The 12,014-nt window shown below is 37.6% G+C and overlaps 1 protein-coding gene across 4 annotated transcripts in view; it reads right to left on the bottom strand.

Moving 5' to 3' along the window:
• The window catches only part of BABAM2 (BRISC and BRCA1 A complex member 2), a 160,340-nt gene that overhangs the window by 5,518 nt on the left and 142,808 nt on the right, over positions 1-12,014 (bottom strand). For 2 of the 4 annotated variants that reach the window (XM_064414501.1, XM_064414500.1), the window contains exon 12: positions 7,452-7,563. The exons of 1 other annotated variant lie outside the window; for it this stretch is intronic. In XM_064414501.1, the coding sequence (XP_064270571.1) occupies positions 7,479-7,563 (85 nt within the window). In that variant the 3' untranslated portion in view covers positions 7,452-7,478. Of the gene's footprint in view, positions 1-7,451; positions 7,564-12,014 lie in introns of those variants that run through there. One more of the 4 variants, XM_064414504.1, reaches the window with a different exon arrangement.

Below are 12,014 nucleotides of genomic sequence, written 5' to 3' on the forward strand. Positions count from 1 at the left end.
GCTGGTGTAATAAAGTTAAAAAGGTTGTTTAGGTGTTTCTGTTTCTCTTAAAATCTTCATGTGGTAAATTCAGAGCAGAGGATCAAGACTCAAACTCTGTAAGGAAAAAAGCATGCAACATGTTGTATCAATGAGATTTCTGCTTTTTATGTCTGGGACAAGGAATCATCATGGGGTGATGAATCACCTTCCCAAGTCATTCACAAAACATATGCCCCTTAAACTCCTCAGTTTATAACTGCCAAGATTTCCAGCATGCTGATCTTAAATTCACCCATGCTAGCCCTATTTGCACTCATGTTTTGTTTCAGCTCAACATGTGGGACTTTTTCCATCAGGAGACGATTTGAGGAAAATAAAGGGGATGAAATCATCGTGATGGTCCACATGAAGAACAGACTTAGTAGTACAGCAACATTTCTACTACCAGCAGTGTCCTTATTGGCAAATTAAAGCCCTTGAGCCACAATCTTCTTCTTTTCACAAAGACATAGAAACCTTCTCTCACTGCATCAGGCACACATATTGTGTTCCTTCTCATCTGAAGGCAGACTTGCATTTGGGTTTTTTTCCTACTACTGGCTTTGAGAGCGAACTTTATTTGTAAATAGTACCCATTATTTCAATATTTTAGCTAATTCTTGTAAAATATTTTAGTAAGTACTGCAACAGATACTTAATTCTGTAAATATCTGGCTCTAATTATAGATCCTTAGTGTATTCAAAATCATAGTAGCCAGTGTATTTAACAAATACATAAATTCTCCTATTCTAGGCAAGGCATATATGAGTATGAGTTCTTTTCTAAAACTTTTTCAAGTTCATACATCTGACTTGGGCAGGCACACCTGTAGTCATAGTGATCTCTGAATAGTCCTACTTAATCCTTCCAAGTGTTCTGGAGTAAGGTCTGTATTTAGTAGCCCATTCTCCTCAGTAGCTTTCTATTGTCTGAATTGTCCAGCAGGTAAATTGAGTTTGTTTGAATAATCCTAGTACTGAGGTAAGGACTGAATTGTATCCTGTCCACCTGTATGAGATACAACCAAGAATCCCAGACATTTGTTCCAACTGCTGTCCACTTTTTTAAAGGAACTGTACCTCTAGGATTTACATAATTTTGCATCCCATATTTCTCTCCTGCTGTACCCTAGAAGAACTGGTTCAAGACATCTACAAGTTTCTTCAAATCCACTGAATCCTGATAGAAAAACATCAACTCTATAGATGACTGATCTTCATAAATTAGCTAGAACAGCAATGTTCTCCCCTCTTTCAATTAAATGTGGTGAAAACAGGAATTAAGAAGGGTGTAGGTCAGAGTGAAGAACAGACTGAGGCTTCTTGAGGTTTTTGATCTATTCCTTCCAGACTAGTAGTATTATGCTGACACTTTGCAATAAAATCTTGTTATACAAACTATTTCAACACTATAGACATATTAGAATTATAAAAGAGCTTCTCCAGGCTTTATCAACGTCACCTGATTACTAACTTTCTGAAGTACAAAGTATTTTTGCATGGATCATACATACATATGTAGTGTGCCTTTGTATTTTTGTGTTCCTGTTGAAACTTGTTTTGTCAAAACTTGTTTTGAAAATACTGAACACCTACAACAATACCTTCTGGATGCCAGAGGAGAGGTTTGTCCTCCCGTGACCACACAGGCACATCCAGCTTATTTGGTTCATGTAACCCCTAAAAATTCATCTCCTGTACAGAAGGTATTTACCATAACTTTCAAAACTTTCTAAGATTTCCTGTTTGTTTCTGACATAACAAAATCAGTCTTTTTTTTGCAGATATAAGTTTTCTTTCTAGATTCCTTTTGTCAGGAGCTACCTAATTCAACATGATTACCATTAATTAACAAAAGGAACTTAAATTAATAAATTGGTGCATTAATTCCAATAGTGGGTATGTAATTAGGTCATATTCCATATGACTGCTGATTATCTCCTTAACCCATGCTCATGCCCTCCTCCAGCATCTCTATGCCTTGCACTGAACAAGGGCTGAATACCAAAGTGTGGATATCTACTGAGAGCCCATTCTTTTAAGAGGCCTCATGCCAACGTTTGAGGCATAGCTTTTTCCTTTTAAACACAGACACGAGACATTTGAACCTCTTTGCTATTTTTACCATATATAATACATTAAAAACATATTTCCATTGGGTGAACCATGTTGTCTATTTATTCATAGGCACTTCCACAGCATTCCTCACCAGGCTAAAGATACATGAGCACTCACAGCAAAGCTGGATCAGCCCATCTCCTGCTTTGGCATAACTATGGGGTAAGAGGAGTGTAACTCCACAGCAGACATTTTGCAACACCTCTGTTAGCAGAAATGATGGTTGTATCATTGTCTCCACATCTAAGATGTTACAAAAGCTGAAGTGAGAAATAGTTCTCAGCACTCTAACTTTTGATTGCCTAGCTGGAACTGGGCTGTAATACACAGGCCCACAATAGGGCCAGGTGCCAAGTGGCAAAGGCTCAGAAGCTGATGAAAATCAGGACTATTATGGAATGCACAAGGCACTCAGGAGACAGCAGCATTTCTAAATCACCATTCAAATCTCAACATCACAACAACTTATCCAAGCACAGCAGCAGAATGAAATAGGTACCTTCCAGGATTTCTTTCTCACTTCAAATATACATAACGATACTTGGCATGTAGTCATGTTTCTAAACTAAGCTTCTTGATGGTATGCTCTTCGAGATGTGGTTTAGAATTTCCTTACTAGGCAGCTTTATCTATAGCAAATATTTTGCTTTTATGTGAAACACAATGTCTACACAGTTCTCCATTTTATGCATCTCCAGAACTGGTGATGCCAAGAAACATCTGAAGTGTTTATACAACATCAAGACAATAGTTCTTAAATTACTGCTACTGTAACTGGCTAAACACACAAATGTACTAAGGAGGAAGTGCACAATGCCATTAAGCTGCTAGCAATTTTTTTTTCCTGTGTGTCAAAAAAAAAAAAGCATCACAATCCCTCTTCCTCTTCTAATATTTCTCTCTCTACCTCCTTTTATTGTGAATTACCCACAAGGAGATTAGTAAACTTTTTTTGCCTGTTTCTACCTGCCAGTCCATGCAAGGCACTGACTGTGCAGCCAGGCTGATGGACAGACAGAACAGTAATCAAGCATCAAGAGATCTGGAGATCTGCAGTGGGCAGCCATCAATGGCAAGTTTTTAAGAAATACAGTTGTTTTCAGCTCAGTTTATTATACTGCACTACAGAAACCTGTCTCCAAAATCACAAACAAACCAAAAATGTAACAGGAAATAGAAGTGGCAGAACTAGTGAAACCAAGTACATATCAGAAGTTTAAACATTAATATTCACTCACTTCCAAAAGCTGTTTTCTGTATTTTACTAACAATATCTTTTTCCTCCAGAAGTTCTTTCTGGAGTTACTGTCATTTCTGATTCAAGTCACACAGAAAGGTACAAATAATTGTTATATTTAGACATGTTTTTCAACAGTTTGCTGACTGCAGAATTAACAGGTAGCTTTAATCCATATGAAGCAAACAGAAATAAAAATTAAATTTTCATTTCATTTCCAAAAACCTGTGGCATCAACTGATTTTATAAATAAACTGAAGAATTCAACATTGTTCTTCTGTAAAAATTAAGATGACTTTGCTGCCCAACTTACCATAAAGCAAAATGAATTTTGACAATCTGTTCAAAGCACGAAACAACCATAAATATAACAACCCGACTAAAAGCAAAATATAAAGGAAGGGAGTTCTAGGGAACTGCTGTGGAGCCAAGATTGCAGATCATCATGTAGGCTGGCAATTAATGTTTATTTAAAAGCAGCAGCATAAGTAGGGTTATCACTTTGTAAAAGATGCTAATTTTGATTCCAAGAATATATGTCCTCCCAAATGCATGGACCTTTACTGACAATAACAGATAAAATTACAGCTACTGGATCTAATCAATTTATACAGACCAAGGCCAGAAACTATGAAAGCAACTTTTAAAAACCATCTAGAACTCAAGACTGGTATTTAATGTCTCACAGATTCCTGATACAGATATTTAAAAATTTACAAAGGTGTATTGGACAGACACAGTGAATCGAAGTGTTCCAAAGCACACACAGAAAATGAACTTCTCATTTTGAAACAGTTTCATCAATGCCTTCTGCTTGTCAGTCAGTTCAAGAGATAAAACACTTCACTTCCTTCACCTTCTCCACAATGTACATAAATAGATGTACTTCAGTCAGATGAAGGTTTGTGGTCGTAGATCATAGCAAATTTTGCTTCTGCTTTCTTAACTTCCATTTTCCCCACAGGGTAGTGGGTGTCTCTGAAGGGTGCATTGGAATATCTCGGTCACAGCACGGCCACTCTGTTTCCTTATCAGTGGATCATGAGAATGATATTCCAAGGCCATCATGGAAAAAGTCAATCTTCATAGAGTCTTTTTAAATACATTGTTAACTTGCAGGAAATTTCCAGTCCTATGAGCTACAGCATGACAAGTGTGCTCTATTTTTCCTAGCTGCTGAAGTGCCATAGCCATATTTTCCCACTCCAGGTAAAGGTCAACTTCTTAAAGAGATAGTATTTATTCAAGGCACGTATTATTTCCTCTTATCTAGGCTATGTAAATGCTCAATGAGCTCTGCTGTTGGAGAGCAATTATTTAACAAACTTTTTATTAGATTTGAAGGAGAGAGTCAATGTGACATGAGATGCAGCTAGGAACCTCTTCAAAGCTTAAAAGGCAGGGTAAAGAACATGTGAAAGTAGTGATGAGATAAATAGCAAGAGAAAGCAGAAAAGACTGGGCAAGCATATGTTTAGGAGTGAAGCTTGTAAGGAAAGACAAGTGTAGTGATTCAAGAAGAGAGGAGCTCACAGGAATAATAGAATTTGAATGATCTTTAAGAGATTATTGAATCCCTTAATTGTAGTTCAGAGGCAGAAGTGAAGAGTTACACCACAGATGCATCCATAACCACTCTGACAACCAGCATCCCTGAAAATAAAGTTTGCTTGCAGGTGAAGGTACTGATTTCATCATGCCATCCGCTTTGCTTTGCCAGATTGCTTATCAACAGGCCAAAGGCAACATACCAAACCATAAAAGAAACCTCCTTGGATATTCATTAGGACAAACCAGTCAGAAGGAAATGGATGAGACGCCGCGCATCTGTGATTATATAAAACATATTAAAGCAGATGTTTCTCCTTGCTATTCAAGGGATATATATTTGCTATCAGAAGTAAAAGTGAATGTTCAAAAGACTGGAGATCCATCCAAAGGGGAAAACCAGACAGAAATAAACCTTAATACTAACAGATAAAAACTGAATAAAACAAACACAAAATTAATTTGAGGAACAAATTAGCTGTGACCCCTGAAATAAACACTTGTCAAACAATGCAAAATGTGATCAAAAAGTAAAAAGAATACTCAGAAGAAATAAAGTTACAAAGAATAAATGAAATGGAGGTGCTTAAAGATGTTGCCATACCAGAATCTGGCCTTCCAAGAGATTCAACTCATGCATATATGTCAGCCAAAAAGGAAATGAACAAATGAACAAAACACAACCAGATCAGCAGCCCCAGATTACACTGACACCCAAGTTCCAGAGAAACTCAAGTGTGAGAAAGTTAAACTCTTAAATAGCTTGTAACCTCCTGCTTAAAACAGCTTGGTACTAGAGAAGTGTGATAGCAATTAAAAAAAGGTCTGGAGGTCTGGGAGGATAGAAGGAGCTATGACTCAATGAATTTCATGTCCATACATTACAAATTGGTAGAAACTGTTAATAGAAATGATTATAAAAATTCATATATATTCCAAAATTAGTGGATTTGAGTAAATATGATATACTGGGTAGGAGGCAAACTTGTGTTCCTCAAGTCTTCTATTTTCTTAAGGTATCAAAACCATATCGACAAGAAAAATTCAAGTGACACACACCACTCAACTTGCCCACAGGTATTTGGGAAGGTTTTTCAAAAGCATAAAACCCCCTGAATTACCACAGAAGGAGAAAAGATCTGGGAGTGGATAAACAGCAGGCCAAGATACAAAGAAAAGAACAGGAATAAATTATGAATATCATTAGGGAGAAGTGCACTGAGAAGTGCACAGAAATGGGTGTTCTGATCTGTGTTGTTCATATGCCTACGTGACATGCGAAAGTGAGCAAAGGAAGATGGAAACGTGTGTTAATGTTAACAATTTAGTCAGGGAAGGAAAAATAAGGCACAATTATGAGGAACTGCAGATAGTTCTTACAGTGCTAGGAGATTGGGAAATAACATATCATGTGAAAAGTCAGTATTGACAAACATGAAAGGAGAAATATGTGAGGAAAAAGACATAATTTTACTACGACAGAAAACACAGGTACTGAAAAACAGACAGAAAGGAGATGTTGGTGCTAAAATGACACTGAAACTAGCCTTCATCAGTATGCAAAAAACAAAATCAGATGCTGTTAGAAGCAGAATAAATCAGACAATATCACTACACCGCCATATAAATTCACAGTGAATGCATCATGAGTAATAGAAAAGGAAACAGAAGGACAATCACAGAAACAGTAAAGGGAGAAAGAAGCGGGACAAGGCTGATCAGAAAGATGGAGAGGTTCTGGAGAAGGAAGGAGTGAGCAGAGCAAGAGAACAGCTGACAAAGGAGACATGAAGAGGCTCATAAAACAAAGGTTATGGAGAGGATCAGTAGATTAACTATTCGCTGCCTCTCTTCATACAAGTGGTAGAGGGTAACAACAACTTGAGCTGTGAGGAGGCAGGAATGCAAAAAGCCAACGGAGTTTGTTATTCATACCACACCTGTGTGATCCCTTGCCACAGAATTTTATGATGTTATGCTGTTGGTTCAAAAAAGCAAGTGAATAGAAGGAAAGCCAGGTAAGATTACTTAACAGAAATGTACCAGTGCTGGATAAAGAAATTCTTGAGGATGGTGGAACATACAATGGAAATATGACTACATGGTCTGCCATGCTTTTCTACAGGCATCCACTACTACCTATTGATACAGACATGACAGTGGGCTAAATGAATGCATAGTTTTACCTAGCTTAATGGAACAATTATGAGTATTACTCAAAAGACAAGACTCTGGAGCTCACTTACTATTATTTAACTGTTTATTTTGTAACTGACCAAGCAATAGTATTTATCTGGTCTATTAAACCTCAGCTCCTTCCAAACCCATGTATTTCTCTCTACTTTTTTCTCTTGAGAAAGGCAGGATATTTTTTTACTCAAGTTCCTAACTGTAATTTCATGCTCTAATATAGAACTAGCAGCTTTCATAAATGTATAATGGAGTTCTCTAATAAAGCCAAATCAGACAGTGACTGTGTTTCATAGTATTTCTAGAACATCACTTAATCCCAGTTATCCAAGAACCACCTACATTAAATTCTAACCTTTCATTCCTACAAAGCAGTTGTCTTCCAGAAAAGTGCTATTATACTCCGCTTATACCAAGCCAACTTCTCCAATCTCTTCTGTGCATTTCTCCTGTCAATATACGAGAATACTTTTTGCAGAAAGAATATTTACTATATATCAAAACGCACATATGTACAGTTCACACATACACAGAGTATCTATACAAAATCACAGAAAAACTAATTGCCTAACAGATTTTATTTCTATGCACTTCCTATAGCACCTATACTCCTCATCTTTAAATAGTTGTTTTTCTTTCCTACAGTCAAAGCTTTAATGAGAAGTGACCAGAAACAAATACCCAGGCCCTTCTGTCTTGGCTGAAATCCACATAATGCATGACAGCACTGAAGATCCCTGGCAGGCACCTGTCAGAAACTAACATACCATAACTTAAGAGTCAGACTTAATTATCCAGGGAGACATTTAAAGAAAACTATGTGAAAAATATGACTCAAGAAGTGCAACTATCATGATATGTACTGTATTCTGCACTGCATGCAGAAAAACTATGTAAAAATAAAGGAATGTACTGGGAAAAGTTAATTAAAAGTCCTATCTACTTCACCTGTTATATCTTACAATCAAAATAATTTTGTTATTAAGTTTTGCTGGTAAATCAACTGCAGAACACACTACAAGGACAAGTGCAATCACTAAGCACTTTAACAAAATGTAGCTTTTTCCATTTTCCTTTCTATTGTTCCCATATAATTCTGATCAGCTGACACTCCCACAGAAAATCAGTTTTGATTTAATGGTGTATAAAATCAAATTAACTTCTTCATAAGCTTCACACGTCTGGGTCGCCACATCTCTTCTCGTTACGGCTGTCACAGCGTATTGCCTCTTTTCTGTTCTGAGGAGCAGCCCACCAGCGGCAACAAAATGTCAGCTTTACTCCATTTCAGGCAAGGAAATCACTTCTGTTCAGTTTCTGATGCAAAACTATTAAAAACCAGAGCTAAACAAGCGACCCAGCTCACCACCTCAGCCTTTAGTTGTACCTATGCTGACGTTCTTCCTCAGAAAGAATCCTCTGAGCCTTGCAAATATCTGAACACATGCACACACACCTAGAGAAGAATGATGTCCCTGGCATTTATACTTCTGTTCCTTACTCTCATTTTTATGAATTTCATTTCAAATTTAAGATAACATGTGACAGGGACAAAGACAGTTATGCAAAAAGCTTCGTGAGGTGAGTATATGTAATGCAAATAAGTTAGTTTTTGGAAAACAGCTCTTTTAAGATTACTAATGTGCATGAAAAATCATATAAGATAGGCAAATACAACTTGATACTTTTACAAATAAGCAAAAAATACTTAAATACAACCCAAAGAATAAAAAAAATTATTACCTTAATTATACATACCAAGAAGAAAATATATAAAAAGGTGCAACATTTACATGTAAATTTTATAATGAGATTCATGGTAGCATAGCTGGAACTCAAAAGTTTCATGAAAATTGTGAAAGTTGTTAAATAATTTGAAATATAGTAATAGATATTCTGCCTAAAATGTGAAAGAAATCTGAATAATAATAACAAAATGGATGAGTCGAAACTGGCTAATGTCAAAATAACCAAAAAAGAGAATCATTAGGGCACACAAGATTTCCTGAATAGAACACCAAGTCTTTGACATAGTACAATTGATATGTCTAAACAGCAACACAACTGTCCCTTTTTTGTTCAAATATTCTTTTATTAGAATAAGAAATGCAATATTTTAATCTGTAAATGTAATCATAGAATCACAGAACTGATAAGGTTGGAAAAGACCTCTAAGTCCATTGAGTCCAAGCATTAACCCATCATTGCCAAGCCCACCACTAAACCATGTCCTAAGTGCCACACCCACGTGCCTTTGAAATACCTGTAGGGGTGGTAACTTCATTACCTCCTGGGCAGCCTGGCTTGACAACCCTTTTGGGGAAGAAATTTTTCTAAATATCCAAACTAGACCCCTCCTGGTGCAATTTGCAGCCATTTCCTCTTGTCCTATCACTTGTTATCTGGGAGAAGAGGCCAATCCCCACCTGGCTACACCCTCCTTTCAGGCAGCTGTAGAGAGTGAAAATGTCACCCTTTAGCCTCCTTTTCTCCAGCCTAACACTCCCAGCTCCCTCAGGCGTGCCTCATAGCACTTGTGCTCCAGACCCTTCACCAGCTCCATTGTCCTTCTCTGCACATGCTCCAGCACCTCAAGGTCTTTCCTGTAGTGGGGGCCTCAATTATACACATGACAGACATCAAAATTGCTGATACTCAAGGTGAAGGTATGGCTGAGGCTGAAAATGCTACAGCCCAGGTCACCAGCCTGACACTTCCTAACCATGGCTGTCTAGTGGTGAGCACAGACTGAAGCTGCAGCTGTGGCTTGCACAAGATGCACTTGACCCCATGGCAGAGCAACAGCCAATACAAAGTTGAGAGCACTCGAGCCCTTTGAAGCTTTCACCCTCTGAGTGTCCTGAGGGATATATAACATTTACACCACATTCAGCAAACACCATGAATGGTCAGGGATAACATTGTCATTCAGAAACCTGTTTTGTCAGCCAACTTGGGAAAAAAAAAGGGAATATGAAGCCTTGGAACAATTTCTTATTGTGATACCAGTTTTCCATGCTCCTGCTATTTTTAATGATGAGTAGGTGGATTTATGTAGGATAAAAGAATAAACTGAGTTTTAACTTGCTCTCCCCTGAAGTATAATCTAAGTCTACAGAGCAGCAATGGGTCAGAGAGAAATTGGGCCAGAGTGCATCTAAGAACTGATTTCATTTGTATAAACAAACAAGCTTTATTTACAGTATTCCTTCATAAAATCCCAGGCTTCAAGTCAGCATGTTCTTTAAAGACTCCATTTATGTACACTTGAATGCCTATTTAAGCAAAAAGACAAGAAAGCTTTCCCATGGAAACTGCACAGAGATGTTTTACTTCACACGTACACCACAAACAAGGCTGCTAACTTTCCATAATTTACTGTATTTTCTTAGGCTTGCCATTGTATTTTAGGACCAAAACTTTTGGAGAAGCTGCTTACGCAGGAGGCCACAGACATATAAATAAATGACCTACAAGAGGCAAAGCCTGAGATACCAACTGAGAGGAAATGGCATCTCAGCAGCTCGTAAAAAAATTGGAATGTTGTTGGTTTCCCTGTTTCTAGCTGGAGGAACAGGTTAAATTTTTGTGTTAGCTGAGAAACAAGCAGTCTGGAGGCAATTGAAATCACATTATTAAATCAGGACTTGATTCATCCTTCAGAATTAAACAAAGCCAGAGGGCAACCCCTGGGCTAAGACAATAGCAAGCTTCAGTTACCAGATGCTATCTCTCAGTGAGGAATCTAAATCAGTGGGCTGCAATGGAGACCAGTGATTTTAAAATCTGCCTAAGAGGACACAGAAAAGAGGCTTGACTTCATGGACTTTATCAGACAGATATAAATTGGTCCAATAACTTCAGGAAGAACATGGGCAGTTTTTCTCTCTGAATAAAAAAGATCCAGCTAAAGTAATATTCTGGTATGAGAATTTGCCTTTTAGATTTAGGTGATATGTCTCTAGGTGTGAATGCATACAATCTACTTTCATATGTATGCATCTTAGGGAACTAATTTTGCTCCTGCCTATAGTTACTACTGATTGTCTCAAGGCTACAGCAAAGGGTTAAGTCCTAACTTCAAAGAGATGCCTTCTTCTGCTGGGGGCCACAGAGATAAGCAAGGATACCAAGACTTTCAGGTTTAGTCCCTACACTGAAGGAACTGGATGGGCTCATCTGTTTGGGAAAAAAACCAACAACCCACACCAAAACAACCTTGGGAGAAGGCTGGGCACAGAATCAAAGTCCCTTTGGAATGAACTTATGACAGCTCTGCCCATGAATAAACAGGCTGTGTTGATTTGCTGAAAACAGAGGCAGGGCTTGCCAAACTTGAGGATGAGGAAAGCTGTGACTGATGCCATTTCAAACTTGATGATGCTTCTAACAGTTGGTTCAAGAGCAAGTAAAAACTATCCTTGATGGTGTTTTTAGCCCCACTGAGGAAGATATAGTACACTGATCCCTGAAGTCTGACACAAGAAGGATGGAGAACTTGGTCAGATACTGGAATATCAAGTGGGAGATCCTGTGGCCCTAGAGCAATGGCCAGGAAGATAAACAGAGATGTTTTGTCTCAAAGAATGCTGAGCACTTGGGAGAAAATTTTGCTAAGAGGGAAAAAGACTATATATAAGCAAAACCTAATTGACAGTATTTAGAAACACAAACAAATTGTCTCTGATTTAACTAGGGCTAAATTTACTTCAGCAGAGTAGAATGACATTGTTTCTAGAGGGTAAATAATGTATTCACTTTTTTTCTGGGTTTTTTTCAGAAGTTTTCATGTGTTGTTTGAACTAATACATCTCATTAGAATGCTCTCCCACATATCAACATATATTCCCATAACTTGGTCCATAACATGTCTGTGGTAAAAATTAAGTAGAATAAGAAG

Source organism: Passer domesticus, chromosome 3 (genome assembly GCF_036417665.1).
Source record: "Passer domesticus isolate bPasDom1 chromosome 3, bPasDom1.hap1, whole genome shotgun sequence".
In the NCBI taxonomy this organism is placed as follows: domain Eukaryota; kingdom Metazoa; phylum Chordata; class Aves; order Passeriformes; family Passeridae; genus Passer; species Passer domesticus.